The sequence below is a fragment of the Coregonus clupeaformis genome, chromosome 36 (genome assembly GCF_020615455.1).
Source record: "Coregonus clupeaformis isolate EN_2021a chromosome 36, ASM2061545v1, whole genome shotgun sequence".
Taxonomy (NCBI): domain Eukaryota; kingdom Metazoa; phylum Chordata; class Actinopteri; order Salmoniformes; family Salmonidae; genus Coregonus; species Coregonus clupeaformis.
Window position 1 is genome coordinate 14,159,964 of NC_059227.1, and position 19,850 is coordinate 14,179,813.

At 42.2% G+C, this 19,850-nt stretch overlaps 2 protein-coding genes across 3 annotated transcripts; one reads left to right on the forward strand and one right to left on the reverse strand.

The window, feature by feature from the left end:
* Positions 1-246: 246 nt before the first annotated feature.
* On the reverse strand, positions 247-17,358 carry ubr7 (ubiquitin protein ligase E3 component n-recognin 7). 2 transcript variants are annotated; one of them, XM_041866021.2, is made up of 12 exons: positions 17,217-17,358; positions 15,689-15,818; positions 15,182-15,315; positions 13,987-14,047; positions 10,790-10,885; positions 10,641-10,694; positions 5,620-5,725; positions 3,687-3,817; positions 2,555-2,743; positions 1,904-2,084; positions 1,486-1,547; positions 247-1,088 (listed from the first exon to the last, which is right to left on the reverse strand). In XM_041866021.2, exons 2-12 carry the CDS (start codon positions 15,815-15,817, stop codon positions 996-998), a joined length of 1,236 nt encoding a protein of 411 aa, XP_041721955.1. In that variant the 5' UTR covers position 15,818; positions 17,217-17,358; the 3' UTR covers positions 247-995. The 2 variants fall into 2 exon arrangements, with proteins under 2 accessions (XP_041721955.1, XP_041721958.1); XM_041866024.2 differs by lacking the exon at positions 17,217-17,358 and having other exon boundaries at positions 1,904-2,081; positions 15,689-16,040.
* si:dkeyp-55f12.3 (uncharacterized protein LOC568418 homolog) lies at positions 16,691-18,808 on the forward strand. Its single transcript, XM_041866025.2, has 2 exons — positions 16,691-16,937; positions 18,136-18,808. Exons 1-2 carry the CDS (start codon positions 16,733-16,735, stop codon positions 18,243-18,245), a joined length of 315 nt encoding a protein of 104 aa, XP_041721959.1. The 5' UTR covers positions 16,691-16,732; the 3' UTR covers positions 18,246-18,808.
* Positions 18,809-19,850: the final 1,042 nt, after the last annotated feature.

A 19,850-nucleotide genomic window follows, 5' to 3' on the forward strand; every position in this document is an offset into this window, starting at 1 on the left:
GCAACACATTCAAATGGATGGGTACATTATCATTTTGGATCTCACAAGGAAGAGATTTATTACCATCTGAGCGATTCGCTTAACTCATTGCTTGTGTGATTAAAATATCCCCTTATTAATGGTTTGCCAGATGTCAAATCAGCATGTGGGGTATTAAAGCTAGCAACAAAACAACAACAACTTCCATTTAATGGATGGGTCGATGGCTCCCAGGTGGAACTGCTGTAAGTAACAACGCTAAAACAATTTACATTATTCATAGCTTTATTTCTTAGAGTGAACATTAAAAAGGAGCAGGGAAACCAATGGTAACATTTAAACGTGGTCCTTTAAAATACAAACCATACTAATGGGCCAGGGTTCTGCAATCATGCGATCTACAAACAGCTGTGATGCCACTAAGGACAAATACAAAATGATACATTGTCAAAGGAATGAGTTGAAAGAAAGCATGTTGCAGGAACGATGAACGACTAGACAAAACAATGCCTTTGTTTTGACCAGCTTAACCAGTTCTGATTTGCAGCACAGCAATAGATAATGCATTCCATTTGAATGAGCTTTAAGAGCAAATCCATTGAAGTTTATCTTCAAATAAAAAGGTAAATGAAAAGGTCAAGGGGTCACCATGAACTGGAGTCTGTTTTGTCTGGAACACTTGAGGGAGAGCTATGATAGACTAACAATTCCCTATAGAAAAAGATAACCAGTGTCATCCACATCAATCAAATGCCAGTTCATTAACCTGCTTAGCCTCAATAGACAAATCACACTGCAGAGCCCCGAGTACAGTACAACAAAGCATACTGCCCAGAACAAGATAACACAAAAGCTCATACAAAGTTCAAACAATAACGTCTGAGGATTTGGACTAGAAGATATTGGACGCAAGGCAATGACATTCAGTGGGAAGAAGAAAAAGAATACAACTATACTGACAGGTGTTGGAGAAATGTGGAGAGGGGAGACGGGGAGTTGTGGTCCGGATGGACTGCTCAGCTGCAGTAGTACTGGCCCGCATTGGCCCGTCGTCTCTTGCGGTTCTGCTGCTGTTCGAAGAACTGTCGGATGTCCTCGGGAGTCACCACCTGGGGGGGGGGGGAATTGGGCACACATTTTTATTGGGTGTAGCGACTTTGCCTACAAACATAAGAAAAGATGGGAGTCAAGGTCATGTTAGGAGTATGATTTTGACCGAATTAGATTTATTGGACAGTTACTTTAAATAAAGTTTGATCTCATGGTCACACACCAAGAACAGGACCGCCAGGAGGCGGCATTCCAGATTCAGGGACCACAATGTGAATAGAGAGAAAAACAATCCTCATCAATATTATCATTATAGCCCTATTCTTTATTGAAGGTTGGTTTGGGACACTGGGATAGTGAACATCAACTGAGGACCAAAATATGATGACACTGCTGATATGATTGCTCATTCAACTAAATAGTGTGTGTGCTGATACATTTGCAGGTTTTACCTACCTTTCCTTCTGCAGCAAATCTCTGCAGGAAATCCTTCAGCTCAGTCTTCATGTCATTGTACCCTGAGAACCAGGAAAATAAAAATGTTTTAAAGCAGCTGTCTTTTCTGATTGCAGCACCGATAGTCGTCTCCACACAAAATAAATTCAATCTGTATTTCAATCAATACAGCCGAGGGAATGACTAACGACACCTGCCTCACCTCTTTCCTTCACTCACTCTCTCCCTGTCAGATGGTCCCAATTCTCTCCCTACCCCTAATGCTTTGATGGTTGCAGGTCTGTAGGGTGTAAGCAATAATGGTGGAAACTCCTCTACTTCACATACCTGCCCAGAACCTTCAGACCTGCAAACATCAAAGGGATAGGGAGAGAACTGGTACAGTCTCTTCTTTAACCTCCCCACCACCACCTCGTACCGTGGATTATCTCCAGCTGCTGAACCCGGCCCAGGGTATTAAGGGCTGACATCAGGGGGTCGCAACCCTCGGCGGCCCCCGCCTGCTCCTGTTCGGTGGTCTTGCCTTTGTTCTCGTAGGCTAAGACCGTGTCTGACTCATCCTGGAGAAAGGACATACCAGCTTCGGCGTAGGATTTCTGCTGGGGGGAGGAAACGGGTGAGCAGGACTTTTCCCATTGTCAATGGTAATTCTACGAATGATATAGGCCTACTCAACGACATAAATATGCAGTAATAATTCTGTGATCATTTTTTTTTTATATTGGTGTGTATTATGCCTTTGACTTGTTTTGCAAGATACTGCTCGTACATACACACCAAACTGAAAGGCCTAAACAACATGCATTTATTTACCTGTTCTACAATAAAACAGGTGTATTCATTAGTGCACACTGTAGCAAAACATTTTGCACTGAAAATGTTTTACAACGAAAACCAGCGTTTCTTATTGGACAAATGTAGGTTAGTCCCTCCCACTTTCAGCCCGTTTGCTTCAGTTTGGTTCCCAGTGAATACACCCCAGATTGTGGATGTTTGACTTGCTTCTAAATCAGCTGAAGCAGAGAACAGAGTAGCAGCCTGGTTGATGTGATAAGTGGTGAAGACATACCTTGCAGCTGACACAGGAACAGAGTTTGGTTCTCCAGGCTGAGGGCCAGAATACAGCTCCAAACTCTGCTCTCTCTGTACCTGTGCCCCTCAGCTCCTTGAACCTGCAATCGGAGGGGGCTTTGGAGGGCGAGCCTCCCTCCATCTCCTGGTGCCTCCTTTTGCAGCCTGGCACCCCATTGGATTTTACCTGCGAGTAGGACAGATGTCACACAATGTCCTCTGTTTGAACACTCAAAAGATGCATCTTTCCATCCTCAATATGATTACAAAAGGTGAGACATTAATGAAGAGGTTGAAAGGTTGAGAGTAGAAAGTGGACACCTTGCTTTAACTTATCCCGCCCTGTATGATCAGTTAAGTCTAAGGAAAGAAGAAAGAAAGGAAATATTTCCTAAGAATCTTATCAAGGCCCATTACCTTGCACTACCTCGCCAGTAGACAGACCACTCCCATAAAACCAAAACCAACATTAGGAGGATACACCAAAAAACAGTTGCATTAGAGTGACTACTGTCTTCAGTGCACGCAAATGTGCGACCTCACCGGGCCCCAGCATGAGGGGGCAAATCGTGGGCTTCCATATTTGCTGTCAAATAAGGCTGTCTTCAATTTAAAGCTCGCCTCAGAGGCTGACTAATGAAATCGTTCTTGTTGATGATATGCGGGCGCCGCAAAGCCTTGGGGCTGCTCCCCACAGACCGGAGAATCTGCGCATGGTACGGGCCATTTATCCCCTAAATACCCACAGAAAACTAACAGCCTGGTTCTGTGCGCTTATCTCATGCTGACTGTTAGAGGACTGACGCCACCTGGTGGTTAATACCGACAGTCCCTTTCCCTACTCTGCATGGATGAAATGCTCTCAATAGTGATGAAAGCAGAAACTTGACTTCTGAAACGTGTGTACTTAAAAAGCATGAAGCCGCATTGGAAAACTTTTCTACATAATATATTTCCATCCATCTGTTTTATCTGGTCATAATATCCCTTTCTCAGTGATACTTTCAAAACAAGATACCCATCTACAGGTTCATTCATGATATTCAATGTACTGCAATAAATAAAATGCTCTTCATTGTCCTCGTAACATTGAGTGTATATGAAGATTTGTATCGAGAGAGGTGGAGTACCTTCTCTTCACCCTGGTTATTGAGGCTCGTGGAGGCCTCCGCTGTTGTATTCTTTCCCTCCTCACGGTCCCCCTCTTCGTTCGTCACCTCCCCTTCTGCTTTGCAGGGGCTTGCTTTGGTCGCAGCAGGCACTGGTGGAGAAATACAAAACAAAATGGAGCCACTTAAGAGCTGACAGGCTCTTTGCACTGTTTTACTATAGCTATATATTTAGAGCCGCCTGTTCGATAGAAATCCATCGTTGTTTTTTGTCATGTCTGTATCGTGATCGAGTCTACCAGCAGAGGAGCTTTTCTAAGGCCGCCCCTTTGATGTGACGTGGAAAACAGGTAAGGGAGTACAGCTACGGCCGGAAGTCACTTTTCGTAGCAGGTTAGGAGAGCATTTTAGCTAACCCTAACCCTTTTCCTAACCTTAACCTAAGTCTCCTAACCTGCCAAGTTAATTATCCTAACCTGCTACGAAAAATCACGTCCGGTCGTAGCTGTACTCCCTCTAATCAGAACCCTGGATAGAGCCAGAGACATGTTTATTCGACAGAGAAGCCTCTGATTGTCTAGTTTGTTTTATTCTGACTTATAAAATGGTGGGAAATGAATAAAAGTAATGTAAACATATTAATCAGTAATTACCAGCTGCTGAAATCGGGCACTGTATTAACCAATCCAATCTAATGCCCACTGCAGTCAAAAACGTGGTTTTCCTGTATTTTATATATATTTCCACACTGAGGTTGGAATAATACTGTGAAATTGTGAAAATGATGATAGTGCCCTTTTAGTGTAAGAGCTCTTTGAAAAGGCCGCCTGAAATTTCAGCCTGGTTTGGTGGGATGGAGTTTTGGCCTGTGTCGTGATTAATTAGTTAATAGACCAATGAGAAAGAGTCTGAAACCTCCCTGCCAATAACAGCTAGTTTTCAGTTTTCCCATTTCCACTCAGACCACTCCCAGACAGTCCTAGCAAAATTCTTGCTTGAGAAATTGCTCTTCGCTAAGAAGCTCTTTTGTTTCTTTGTGACAATTTTAATTGAAAACAATCACAATGAGGTACTTAATTGTTACCCAGAAATTATTTTATATTGAGATCAAAACGGCTGAATTGGACCTTAAAAATCCTTTAGGGGGAATGAAATAGTGCACACTTTAACCTCAATAGCTAACGGTACTTTAGCATTTTTGTTATTCACTCATTGAAGTAAACTGCTCTACCGCAGACCATAGCCTCTTGTTCACTAGTTACTGCAGGTTTCATTATTATTGTACATGTAACTGCCAAAATAAAGGAAACGCTTGAGGCAATGAGGGATACAAAGTATATTGAAAGCAGGTGCTTCCACACAGGTGTGGTTCCTGAGTTAATTAAGCAATTAACATCCCATCATGCTCAGGGTAATGTATAAACATTTCCAGTTGCCCATTATTTTGGCTAACAAGGCTAGAAGAGATCTCAGTGACTTTGAAAGAGGGGTCTTAAAGGAGCATGGGGGTTTTAAACGTGTGTGTGTCTCAGTCACCAGGTGTCAATCCATTTGAACACTTATTTGGGGTTTTCCAACACCCTCAACAAAACACCAAATGATGGAATTTCTAGTGGAAGAATGGTGTCGCATCCCTCCAATAGCGTTCCAGACACTTGTAGAATCTATGCCAAGGCACATTGAAGCTGTTCTATTAAGACACTTTATGTTGACGTTTCCTTTATTTTGGCAATTACCTGTAAATTCACATAGAAGCATAAACGAAACACTAAAAACACAATGTAATCTCTCAAAAGAACTCAAGAGTAGGCCTAAAGGATGTCTCCTATACTGAAGTTTGTGTTTTCTTTCTGAATTTGTTGACAATTGGAGCATGCCAGTAAACTGAAGGTAAGGAGAGAGTACCCATAGAATTACATAAAGAATCACTGTGAATTATAGGATCTATGAGTACCTGCCAGATGGGTAGCGTAGGTCCACAGGAAAGGAGCATTGTTCATGCAGGACTCACACACCATCTCCTGGAGCTCCACACACTCTGGCACAGGACAGCCCAAGTGCTGGATGAAAACCGTAATAACACTCATATACATATGCTCATATAGCAGTTATGGTATCAAGGGTACACAGTCAAGACCAGGCCGGACTTGAGTTAAAGACTTGGGATGCGTTCCAGATATATGACAACAGATTATAGGATCCGTATATTATCTTGATGTGGTTCACAAGATGTTAAACCAGGGTTCTCCAACTCTGGTCATGGAGAGCTACTGGGTGTACAGGCTTTTGTTCCAGCCCGGCACTAACACAATTAATCAATAAATTATGGGCTGTGTTCAGTAGGCACAAAATGTGAGAAAGCAGTTTGAAACAGAGGCGCTCCTATCCGAACCTGTCCAATAAGAATGCTCAATTTCGGTTTCCGTTTTTAAATGTTTTACTATGTTGCTTCCTACTGAACAAACCCATTCAATCTGTACCATGATTAGCTGAATCCATTGTGCTGGGCTGGAACAAAAGCTTGCACACCAAGTAGCTCTCCAGGACCAAAAGTTGGAGAACCCTGTGTTAAACGCTTCTCCAGGCATTGTAAAGATCTGATCTGTCCAGGGCTTGTATTCACATAAATATCATACCCCCTAAAAAATGCTAACATCCCATTATTGGTAATGGTGAGAGGTTAGCATGTCTTGGGGGTATGATCTTTGTGCTTCAAACTTTCTCACTCATCATTATTCATGATTCATTCATGATTATCCATAATCATGGTAGCATCCACATTAATGCAGAAGTGTTCAGAAACATATTCTATTCTTATTTAAAATAAAAGTAACTCCAAAATGACAATGCATTATTCACCATTCACTTCTATTAGGCACAACATAATCTGAACCACACCCAAAACAAACTGCAAATGCATCCAACAACTTTGTAGAGTCACAAGCTTGATGTAGTCAAAAGTATGATATATACAAAAGTATGTGGACACCCCTTCAGATTAGTGGATTTGGCTATTTCAGCCACACCCGTTGCTGACAGGTGTATAAAATCGAGCACACAGCCATGCAATCTCCATAGACAAACATTGGCAGTAGAATGGCCTTACTGAAGAGCTCAGTGACTTTCAACGTGGCACCGTCATAGGATGCCACCTTTCCAACAAGTCAGTTCGTCAAATCTCTGTCCTGCTAGAGGTGCCCCAGTCAATTGTAAGTGCTGTTATTGTGAAGTGGAAAAGTCTAGTAGCAACAACGGCTCAGCCGCAATTACAGAACAGGACTGCCGAATGCTGAAGCGCGTAAAAATCGTCTGTCCTCGGTTGCAACACTCACTACCGAGTTCCAAACTGCCTCTGAAAGCAACATCAGCACAAGAACTGTTCTTCGGGAGCTTTATGAAATGGGTTTCCATGGCCGAGCAGCCGTACACAAGCCTAAGACCACCATGTGCAATACAAAGTGTTGGCTGGAGTGGTGTAAAGCTCGCCGCCATTGGACTCTGGAGCAGTGGAAACGTGTTCTCTGGAGTGATGAATCACGCTTCACCATCTGGCAGTCCGACGGACAATCTGGGTTTGGTGGATGCCAGGAGAACACTACCTGCCCCAATGCATAGTGCCAACTGTAAAGTTTGGTGGAGGAGGAATAATGGTCTGTTTTTCATGATTTGGGCTAGGCCCCTTAGTTCGAAGGGAAATCTTAACACTACAGCATACAATGACATTCTAGACCAGGGGTGTCAAACGTCCGGCCCGCGGGCCGTATCAGGCCCGCAAACGGGTTTAATCAGGCCCGCGAGATGATTTTGAAAAAAATATATATTATTATTATTATAATTTTTTTTAAGTATAAAAATGCGCTGCAATTTTTCAATAAAATAAACTGCTGTTCCAATTGCGTCCACTGGATGGCGCAATAGCAATTGTGTTAAGCAAGCAAACTGTTTATACCGGGGCAGAGCAAGTAGGTCAAGCACGTGCAGCCAATGAGCTACTTTGTTTTGCCCGCGATATTTATTGCGGCTTCTACTTTTAACATTATGTGCTTTGGCACCCTCATTGCCCCAATATGTCTCTGTCAAAAAAGAGAAAAGGAGAAAAGTGGACGCAGAGTGCAGAGTGTTCCAAGAAAAATGGTCATCCTATTTATTCACGGAATTGAATGGGAAAGCTGTATGTTTGGTGTGTTCAGAGCATGTTGCAGTGCTGAAAGAATATAACATTCGTCGCCACTATGTGAGTCTTCATGCCGACAAATATGACAACTTTCAAGGACAGCGGAGATGAGAGAAGGTGAATGAACTGTTGGCGGGTCTGAAGAAACAGCAGTCTGTGTTTACTCACAGCCGAGACATCAGTGACGCTGCAGTGAAAGCTAGCTACCTCATTGCTAATGAAATCGCAGTGGCTTCAAAACCATTTAGTGAGGGTGAATTTGTAAAAACATGCATGATGAAGGCAGCGGAGATTGTGTGCCCTGAAAAGCGGCAGGCTTTTTGCAAATATCAGCCTGACAAGAAACACAGTTGCAGACAGGATTTCCGATCTTTCAGTGGATTTGGACAGCCAGTTGAAGCAAAAAGTAAAGTCATTTATTGTGTTTTCGGTTGCAATTGATGAAAGCACGGGCATTACAGATGTTGCACAACTGGCCATTTTCATCCGCGAGTTGATGACACATTGACCGTCACCGAGGAGTTCGTGGAGTTGGTGCCGATGACGGATACAACGACAGCAGCTGATATTTTACCGCATTCGTCGGGCGCGCTGGACAGGGTCGAGTGGACTGGTCCCGCTGTCAGCCTGGCTACAGATGGTGCGCCCTCAATGATCGGGAAAAAAGCAGGCGTTGTGACAAAGTTCAGAGAGAAAGTGCAATCTGCAAATGGAGGACATGATTTTTTGACTTTTCACTGTATTTTGCACCAGGAGGCTTTGTGTTGCAAGTCATTAAAGATGGATAACGTCATGAAGGTGGTCATCCAAACTGTTAATTTCATCCGATCCAGAAGCCTGAATCACCGTCAGTTTGACAGCCTTCTCAGAGAGAAAGACCACATCTATGGCCTGCCATACCACACTGAGGTAAGATGGTTAAGCCGAGGTGCTGTGCTGAGGCGTTTCTTTGATTTACGAGAAGAAATTGAACAGTTCATGGAAGAAAAGGGCAAACCAGTGTTAGAATTTCATGCCGCAGAATGGATGCAGGACCTTGCATTTATGGTGGATGTTACAGAGCACCTGAATAACTTGAACAAACAGCTGCAAGGGCAACAAAGTTGTCACGCAGTATTATGACAGCATATCGTTCTTTCAAGTTGAAGCTGTCATTGTGGGAGACGCAACTTGCCGGTGGTGATGCAGCTCACTTCCCCTGTCTGAAAATGTGTGCGCGACTCCAACATGTGGCAGACATGAAGCGTGTTCAAAGATAAAATAACGGACTGTTACGGGAGTTTGAGCAACGCTTTCAGATTTATGTTTATATGTTTTTATGTTGATGTGCTATTGTTTTTAATTGATTTTATTTTATTTGTATATTTAACCTATTCTTGACTCTGTGGTTCTTGCACTTGTTTGGGGAACAGGATTTCATTATTTTTATCTACATTTCTGCCTGAGAAATGACACCCTGATATAGTTATGTGATATACTTCTGTGAATCACTGAGGCATTGTGTGTTTGTGTGTTCTTTGTCCTCAGAACTTTCAAATAACTTGAGGTGTTTTATGATTAATAGTGATGTTGTGCTTTTGGACACTGTCCTCAGGCTCCAGCTTTATGTTTATATGTTTTTATGTTGATGTGCTATTGTTTTTAATTATTTTTATTTTATTTGTATATTTAACCTATTCTTGACTCTGTGGTTCTTGCACTTGTTTGGGGAACAGGATTTCATTATTTGTATCTACATTTCTGCCTGAGAAATGACACCCTGATATAGTTCTGTGATCTGTGAAACAGTTCTGTTAATCACTGAGGCATTGTGTGTTTGTGTGTTCTTTTTTCTTTAGAATTTTCAAATAAACTTGACGTGTTTTATGATTAATAGTGATGTTGTGCTTGTACTATTTTGGACACACTGTCCTCAGGCTCCAGCTTTATGTTGTATGTTGATCGTATTAAAACAAAGAAAACTATCTGAAGTTGTTGTTTTTAAGTTATATATACCATGATTTTTCCGGTCCGGCCCACTTGGGAATAGATTTTCCTCCATGTGGCCCCTGAGCTAAAATGAGTTTGACACCCCTGTTCTAGACGATTCTGTGCTTCCAACTTTGTGGCAACAGTTTGGGGAAGGCCCTTTCCTGTTTCAGCATGACAATGCCCCCGTGCACAAAGTGAGATCCATACAGAAATGGTTTGTCGAGATCGGTGTAGAAGAACTTGACTGGCCTGCACAATGCCCTGACCGCAACCCCATTAAACACTTAAGATGAATTGGAACGCCAACTGCGAGCCAGGCCTAATCGACCAACAGCAGTGCCTGACCTCACTAATGCTCTTGTGGCTGAATGGAAGCAAGTCCCCGCAGCAATGTTTCAACATCTATTGGAAAGCCTTCTCAGAAGAGTGGCTGTTATAGCTGCAAAGGGGGGACCAACTCCATATTAATACCCATGATTTTGGAATGAGATGTTTGACAAGCAGGTGTCCACATAATTTTGGTCATGTAGTGTATAAGTGAATTTGTCCAAATACTTATGACATCTTCAAATGGGGGGACAAGATACATAAAGTGCTGTCATTTCTAAACGGTAAAGCAGATGTATGAAAATACCCTCAAATAAAAGGTGACATTATGTACCGTCACCTCATATGAAACACTTTTTCGCAAATCCAAAATGCTTGAGTATAGAGCCAAATTAAAAGATTTAGCTTCACTGTCCAAATAAATACATAGGGGAGTGTACATGCCCAGGGACCTGTGCACCTTGAACACATCCTTATGCTTAGGTCCTCCACAAAGGCCTTACCCTGCCATGAAGCCAGTCCTCGCAGACAATGCACTGTATCATCTCATCTTCAACCTGGGAAAGACATGTTTTGGTCAATAGATCTTTACTGGATTACTGATTTTTAACACCAATTCATAGACTATTTGAGGTGAATGGTCAACTCTCACCGGGTCTTCTGGGTCTGGATACGGTCTGTTACAGGTGCAATACAGACCCCAAAAATTGTGGCTGTATTTGTTTTCAGTGTTCAACTGATCCTTGTCCTAAAAGAAAGAATGCGAAATCAGTAACATCATGGGCCATGTAGTACTCTATGCCTTGATCAATGTCTCCCAATCAATGGTCCTGGGTACCCAAAGGGGTGCATATTTTTGTTTTTGCCCTAGAACTAACACACTTGATTAAACTATTCAATTCATAATCAAGCCTGATTTGGGTCCCCAGGACCAGGATTGGGAAACACTGGCCTAGATGTACAGTTCTGGACAAATATATATTGTACTTCTTAAATAATTCCCAATGTATTTTTTAAAGTTGAGATTTTACTGGATTTTTAACATTGCAGAACCAATTTTATATTTGTCTGCTTAAGTTGACTATTTTAATTGAGAAAACAAAGACAAATGGCATGGACAAAATTGTTGGCACCCTGGAGCTAGTACTTGGTTGCACAGCCTTTGGCCAAGATAACTGCAGAAAAATAACTGCAGCAAATTGCTCTAATTCTTCAATGTTTGAGAGTTGCCCTCCACCAATTGCTGTTTTTGGTCATCAGTAAACACAGCGCTGATCTACATTTCCAGAGCTCTAATTTTGTTTTTTTGGTCCACATAATATTTTCCCCAGGATTTAGGCTTTTTTAGGTGGGCTGTTGAGAAGTTCAAATCAGGCTTTCTTGAGCCTTCTTCAGCAGTGGGGTCTTCCTATGTTTACCAACGACCAAATGAACCATTCAAAGAAAAGAACACCCTCCCTAAAATCAAACAAGGGGGAGGTTCGATAATTACATTTACATTTTAAATTGTAGTCATTTAGCAGACGCTCTTATCCAGAGCGACTTACATGAGCAATTAGGGTTAAGTGCCTTGCTCAAGGGCACATCGACAGATTTTCCACCTAGTCGGCTCGGGGATTAGAACCAGCGACCTTTCGGTTACTGGCACAACGCTCTTAACCACTAAGCTACCTGCCGCCCGATAATGCTATGGGGTTTCTTTGCTGCCTCTTTTATGTGACAAAACAAGCAAGTATAGTGTAGAGAATCATTGCACCATCTAAACCGCTGTGGAATACCTTTTCCATAACCAAAAAGATTGTATTTTCAGCTGTTTGAAGCTGGTGTACAAAACCGAAAGTAAAAGACGCAAAAACGAAACGTAAGAACGGGAAGCATAGAAACAGCGCACATAGAACATATCTACCGCTTCTTAGACTTGCTTTCAACGAGAATGACAGATCTTTAACTCACATACCTATGTGAATTTGGTCGGGTCCCCTAAAAGTTACATATTGCACAAAAATAAAATTGGTTTTGCAATGTTGAAAATCTAATAACATGGTGTGGAGACCAAAAGTTGTTTTCAATTTTTACTTATTTTAGAAGAAATGGGGAATTATTTAAGAAAAGTGCAAGGGTGCCAATATATTTGGCCGGACCTGTAACTGGCTTCATATAGAAAACATGCCTATCATTATGTTATTGGCCTCATGTCTCTATAACTCAAACTACAGTCATGGTCAAAAGGTTTTGAGAATGACACAAATACTAATTTTCACAAAGTCTGCTGCTTCAGTTTTGATGATGGCAATTGGCATATACTCCAGAATGTCATGAAGAGTGATCAGATGAATTGCAATTGTCATGAAGAGTGATCAGATGAATTGCAATTAATTGCAAAGTCCCTCTTTGCCATGAAAATGAACTTAATCCCCCAAAAACATTTCCACTGCATTTCAGCCCTGCCACAAAAGGACCAGCTGCCATCATGTCAGTGATTCTCTCGTTAACACAGGTGAGAGTGTTGACGGGGGACAAGGCTGAGATCACTCTGTCATGCTGATTGAGTTAGAATAACAGACTGGAAGCTTTAAAAGGAGGGTGGTGCTTGAAATCATTGTTCTTCCTCTGTTAACCATGGTTACCTGCAAGGAAACACGTGCCGTCGTCATTTCTTTGCACAAAAATGGCTTCACAGGCAAGGATATTGCTGCTAGTAAGATTGCACCTAAATCAACCATTTTTCGGATCATCAAGAACTTCAAGGAGAGAGGTTCAATTGTTGTGAAGAAGGCGTCAGGGCGCCCAAGAAAGTCCAGCAAGCGCCAGGATTCAACTGCGGGAACGGGGCACCACCAGTGCAGAGCTTGCTCAGGAATGGCAGCAGGCAGGTGTGAGTGCATCTGCACGCACAGTGAGGCGAAGACTTTTGGAGGATGGCCTGGTGTCAAGAAGGGCAGCAAAGAAGCCACTTCTCTCCAATAAAAACATCAGGGACAGACTGATATTCTGCAAAAGGTACAGGGATTAGACTGCTGAGGACTGGGGTTAAGTCATTTTCTCTAAAGAATCCCCTTTCCGATTGTTTGGGGCATCCGGAAAACACCTTGTCCGGAGAAGACAAGGTGAGCGCTACCATCAGTCCTGTGTCATGCCAACAGTAAAGCATCCTGAGACCATTCATGTGTGGGGTTGCTTCTCAGCCAAGGGAGTGGGCTCACTCACAATTTTGCCTAAGAACACAGCCATGAATAAAGAATGGTACCAACACATCCTCCGAGAGCAACTTCTCCCAACCATCCAAGAACAGTTTGGTGACGACCAATGCCTTTCCAGCATGATGGAGCACCTTGCCATAAGGCAAAAGTGATAACTAAGTGGCTCGGGGAACAAAACATCGACATTTTGGTTCCATGGCCAGGAAACTCCCCAGACCTTAATCCCATTGAGAACTTGTGGTCGATCCTCAAGAGGCGGGTGGACAAACAAAAAACAAACATATTCTGACAAACTCCAAGCATTGATTATGCAAGAATGGGCTGCCATCAGTCAGGATGTGGCCCAGAAGTTAATTGACAGCATGCCAGGGCGGATTGCAGAGGTCTTGAAAAAGAAGGGTCAACACTGCAAATATTGACTCTTTGCATAAACTTAATGTAATTGTCAATAAAAGCCTTTGACACTTATGGAATGCTTGTAATTATACTTCAGTATACCATAGTAACATCTGACAAAAATATCTCATAACACTGAAGCAGCGAACTTTGTGAAGACCAATACTTGTGGCATTCGCAAAAACTTTTGACCACGACTGTACAGTATCACATCAAACTACCACATAATTTCAATAAATGTAAGGAAACTTACTGAGTATAGCTTGCACCTCATCTCTTCAAACTTGCCATTTCCACAGTCACAGCGGAAATTCCTGCAAAAAATTCAGGATTAACTATAGGAAAATTCTGTTCCCAACTGCAAGATCACAGATAAAGCAAGAGAGTGCTGTGGTTCATGATTTTATTTATTTCACCCTTACTAGGTAAGTTGACTGAGAACACATTCTCATTTACAGCAACGACCTGGGGAATAGTTAAAGGGGAGAGGAGGGGGAATGAATGAGCCAATTGGAAGCTTGGGATGATTAGGTAGCCATGATTGGTAATTTAGCCAGGACACCGTGGTTAACACCCCTACTCTTACAATAAGTGCCATGGGATCTTTAGTGACCAAAGAGAGTCAGGACACCCATTTAACATCCCATCCGAAAGACAGCACCCTTCACAGGGCAATGTTCCCAATCACTGCCCTGGGGCATTGGGATATTTGCTTTAGACCAGAGGAAAGAATGCCTCCGACTGGCCCTCCACCATCTGGTCTCCCATCCAGGGACCGACCAGGACAACCCTACTTAGCTTCAGAGACAAGCCAGCAGTGGGATGAAGGGTGGTAAAGGACAAACAAGGCAACAGTAAACATGTCGTCCCCCACAAATGATGCAACATCCCCCTCCTCCCCCTTGGGCCAATTGAGATATTGTGTGTGACTAACAAATTTCAATGAATTACTATAACTCCCGCCTTGGGCAAATCAGTGTAATTTTGTAAATGCTGGATCTCTGTGGCAAGACGCATCATTCACCCACGTTTTGTCAAAATCGGGCTAGTGCTGTCGGAGATATCGCGTGTGACTAGTATACGAACGAACGGAGACAGATCCACAGTCCCCTCCCCGATTTCATCGCGTGGGACAATAATACCTTTGAGCACAGATATAGGGGCACACACAGCACCCAAATATTGCCTTACAGTATGTGTCAACATTTGATTTTTTGTGCATGGCCCACATTTGTGTTGGTCTGTCTTATCCTTTAGGTGTCCATTCCAGTCTATCTGAATTCGTAATCCCAGCTCCTCACCTCCTCAACCTTTTTGGAGGAGTAGGTCCAAGGTCCCTCCCTTCAGACCTTCTTCTCCACTAGGTTTTGAGAACAAGGCAAGGAAAGAGGATACAAGGAATTGAGGAAAGATTAATCGAAAAAAGTCAACAATGCAGTGAAACTCACCTTTTGGTGTAGAGCTCAAAAAGGTCATGGCCTTCATGGCATTTGTAGGAGCAGGCCAGGCAGACTCCGGCTGGCTGGCCCCCCTTTGGTGTGCAGGTGCTGCAGGCATAGAGGGCTTGTCGCTTCACATAGCCCTGCATGACCACATCAAAACAAACACACGTGTGAAACTGCCATCAGTCTTTGGGTAGAGCATGAACGCAATGTCTACCATGGCAATTAACCATAACAGGGAAAATGTACATTTGATAAAACCACAGGTGATATTTTGTTATAACAAGTTCATGAAAACACAAATCAAGTTCAATTTATTAACAATTATGTCAATTTGGTCTTTATATTTGTAATTTAGGTTGGCAGAGACATACGATTGGTGAAGTCGCCAAAGTTTTCATTTTTCAAAATCAATTTGCAACTAAACACTGGCTTAGACTGCAAAGTTGTAGTATAGCTAACTTAAATTGGGGGAATTTGTGTTTCTCTAACAATGTGGAGCAAATAACCTACCTCGGGATAGGAACACTTCTCAGAATCACTACCAGCTAAAACAGCAGATGCCTCATTCTCCAACTCTTCATCTTCTTCCAAAACATCTACCAAAGAAACAGTAGCCTCATCTCCCTCATTTGCCGCCATTCTTGGAAAATAGAAGGTGAAAAAGTGTGAATACAAGTTCCTGTTCCAGGGCAAAATGTACAGCGCCAGATCAATCTAAACAGGGATGTCCATGACTTAAGAAGAGGTATCAAAATACTCTGTTCATCAAAAGATCCAGTAAGTTAGATACAATAAGCAAACAAATATTGGAGCGCTCTGGGCTTTATGTTTTTCTCAAACCCGATACAATGAGGGAGTTATTTTACACTGGCCCGGGTTGAACCGGGCAATGGGCCGGCACATCATCGGCCGAAAACGGGGAGGGAGGAGCGCCCTTCTCAAAATGAACAGTAATCTGCGCCGTTCGATCATGTTGTCAACAAGGAATCATGTTGCATCGTCCGGAAACATACATCTATTTTCCATAAAATAAATGTTAACCATTTCAAATTAGTTTTCACTGGGAAGGCAGAAAGGCAATCACTTTTGCATGGGGAAACAAATAATCCTACTCATTACGGCACGTGCTTAATTACGTCACTATTGTTTTGCGCTGACATCGCCGTCGGACAGAGCAGGGCACCTGGCTCACGCCCGGGAGGCAGCCCGGTTCCAAATCGAATGCAATCAACTTTCAACCAGTACAAAACATGCCTACACGGGCGACCGGGCTATATTATTCGAACCCCCTCACAATGACAACATCAGCACGATTTCCGGATTATGCTAATATGTCACCCTCTTGGCGGGGAGTTTCTGAAAAGCATTTATGAGATCTTCACATTTGTATGATAATTAAAATATTGTCTCTACCTGTTGGTTTAGTTAGAGGTTATTTATATGTCTTTGTGCAAACATGGCTAAAGTCTCAAAGTACAAGGCTCTGAACAAATCAAAATCAAAATGCCGCATGACTCGGGTCAGAGTTCAAACTAGGGTCATGGTTCAAGAATCATGGCAGCTACTGAGATACGAGGAGAGCTAAAATACAGGGATGGCCTGACGAAAGAGATTATCATAAAAACAGAAAACAACCTGACTTCTATGATAGTGGGGATTAAGAAATTAAACGCAGACGTATCGAGGGTTCTCACTGATCTCGTTGTACAAGAACAATTTTGCGGAGGAAATGACAAGGGGGATTTGCAAGTCGATGATGGTGAGCTTGGTTAGCTAGCTAGCTCGCTTAACATTTAACATTTACATTTTAGTCACTTAACACGCGTAGCTACACCAATGAATGTTTGTAAAAACAAAACAAGGTTCACGAATTGCTCTGTTTCTATTGAGCCTAGCTATTCATTTTTATTGTAGCTATTGTCTATCACGAAATCTATCGCTTTTGGTAGCTAGCTAATCATGACCTGGAAGAAAACAACAAACGCCTTTTGGTAGATAGAGCTAGTTGCTATTCAAATCATTATAGACAAATCCCAACCTTAGTAAATCTTTGGATGGTCAGAGAAACCGCCCACGTTGATAAGAGAAGGGAGTTATATAGCTGTCTTTGGGCTAGCTACTTCCTAGTTCCGATCTGCCTTTTTTTATGTAGCCAGCATGAACACGTTTGTTGTGCCTATGATGGCACTGTGTGACGTACAAACATCTTGTCACTACGTGTGTGCATGTGAACAGATTAATTGATTCCATCGGAGTATTGATATGATAATTGAGTTGTTTGCTGATATTTTCCCGATATCACAATTTACCAAATTACAATTGTTTAAAACATAAAGCCTGCAGCCTGTCATTTCAGATGAAACAATGTTCTATTCCTCTGTTTTTACCAACCATCTTATGACTATAGGTAGGCGGCCTATGACTTAACAATGGACATTTGAAGACGTTATGTATATCAGATATAGGCAGATGGCTATCAAATCAATCAGCTGTGTGTCATGCCTGCAACATGTTATCAAGCTGCATAAATTAAGTGTCAACATAGATTTGATGTGAATATTCCTCAAACATTAAAACATGCAGCATCTCTGCTGACATACCTGGTATTTGATTACTAATATGTAACCATGCTCAATATCTTGCGCTACATGAGATCTAATAAAAATAATGGCTTGGTCAGATTATTTTACTGAACCTTTCTCAGTCCGTGACAGGTTTGGTTGTAATCAATCTTATCTTCATAAACTGATACAATCTAAAGAGTCCAATATTAACATATGGACTACAACACTTGATAGTAAAATCACTATATAGGCAATGTACTCAAATAAGCAGGTCCTGTGGGTGGGAAGGGGAGGGATAAATGTGTATTTGTGTAATGTATGTTGGTTTGTTTTCTATCCTGTCAACCCCCCAAAAAACTTGTTCACAAAGTCATTTTCTGTCTTCTGTTGCAGATGGAGAGGAGGAGGATGATGATGGTGGTGATGATGATGAAGAAGACACAAACACAAAAGCCCCTATTATGCAGCCTCCTGCAAAGCGGTCAAAGACCTTGAGGGCCTGACGACACAAGGGCTCTGTCCCAAATGGCACCCTTATCCTTATATAGTTCACTTCTTTTGACCAGGGCCCAAGTAGTGCACTAGGTAGGGAATAGGGTGCCATTTGGGATTTAAGAGGACCCACTGTAGGATATCCTGTCAGAGAAGGGTGGTCCTGGCATACAAGACTGGAGGACATGTTGCGGGGACACTGTTTTGGGGGCAGATATGCCAGCCTTTATTATTCATTTCCACTCATGTATGGTATTGCTCCTGCCTTGGCAATCATTGCAGTTATGATCTACATCTTTCTCTTGTTATGCTTGACAATTGAAATGTTTGTTTTGAACATTTGTGTAAATGTCAATCATTTTTAAGTGGAATGTGTTTCGTAGAAATTTAGTTAAAATGGCCATTCATTGGATAATAGAACAGCACTGTCCCCCCCCAGCATTTGCTTGCTTTAAGAAATTACATGAAGTCTGCAGACATTTTCCCATAACATGTTTAATTTTCTTACAATCCAGGCCTTATTTTAATCACAGTGCATTTAGATTTGAAAGGCAATAAAAATCAGAAGCACCAACATGAACAGCCAGTCATTCTGTTAAAGACAGACCAAACAAGCCCATATTATTATTTTTTACTACTACAAGCGTATTCCTTTGCCATTAATGACACATTTTTAAAGAAAAAGAAAAAACCTTAACCCAAAGAGGAACCATGAAAGGCAGTGTCTCTATAGGCAAGTGCTGTGTCCAAACTATTGAAATAATCATGTAGGACTTGTGAAAAAAAACAAAATGAGCGTTCCTATGAGTTCAAGCAGTAACTCCATCTTATGCCTACTGAACGCGACCCTTTGTAGACACTGCAACTCCTGAGGACCCAAGTTGTGCTCTAAGATGTTATTAATGGGTGCAACATCGTAAGAGATGAATGATGTTGAAACGGGTTGGAGTGAAAGATAATAGTTCAGTGAAAACGTAATGTTGCAAGCCACTAAAAACACCCAGTCCAAAACCCAAGTAGATTATCCTTTATAGCAGGGTCTCCTAAACTCGGTCCTGGGCCCCCCGGGTTCACGTTTTTGCCCTAGCACTACACAGCTGATTCAATTAAACCAACTCGTCATGCTTTGATTATTTGAATCAGCTGTATAGTGCAAGGGCAAAAACCAAAACAGGCACCCAGGGGGCACCCCAGGACCGAGTTTGGGAAACCCTGCTTTATAGCAGGGTTGTCATACTCATTCCATGGAGGGCCTAGTGTTTTTGGTTTTTCCTTTCGATTAAGCCCTGGACAACCAGGTGAGGGGAGTTCCTTACTAATCAGTGACCTTTATTAATCAATCAAGGCCTCTGTGCAATGAGTGACGCTTTATACTCAAGGACAAAATCAGGGTTGTGTTCATTAGGCAACAAACAGAAGAAAACTGACTGAAGCAGGAAAGGACTACCTGGATTCATTTTCATTTTCCGTTACAAAGCGTATCAAAATGTTTTCTGATGTGTGCCTTAATGAACACGACCCAGCACAATTACCTTTCGGTCAGGTCACTCGAAGCAGTACATGCCACTTCCGTGTCGGGATGAAGGTCAAATAAACCTTATGTACATTCATGACTG

What these genes read in the sequence shown, in the direction of transcription:
- si:dkeyp-55f12.3 (XM_041866025.2), top strand. Translation starts at nt 16,733, where the DNA reads ATGGCAGCTACTGAGATACGAGGAGAGCTAAAATACAGGGATGGCCTG. An exon ending in GGATTTGCAAGTCGATGATG is followed by an intron (nt 16,938 to 18,135) that starts GTGAGCTTGGTT and finishes CTTCTGTTGCAG; the next exon opens with ATGGAGAGGAGGAGGATGAT.
- ubr7 (XM_041866021.2), bottom strand. Translation starts at nt 15,817, where the DNA reads ATGGCGGCAAATGAGGGAGATGAGGCTACTGTTTCTTTGGTAGATGTT. An exon ending in AGAAGTGTTCCTATCCCGAG is followed by an intron (nt 15,316 to 15,688) that starts GTAGGTTATTTG and finishes GTGGTCATGCAG; the next exon opens with GGCTATGTGAAGCGACAAGC. An exon ending in TGAGGTGCAAGCTATACTCA is followed by an intron (nt 10,886 to 13,986) that starts GTAAGTTTCCTT and finishes TCTTTCTTTTAG; the next exon opens with GACAAGGATCAGTTGAACAC.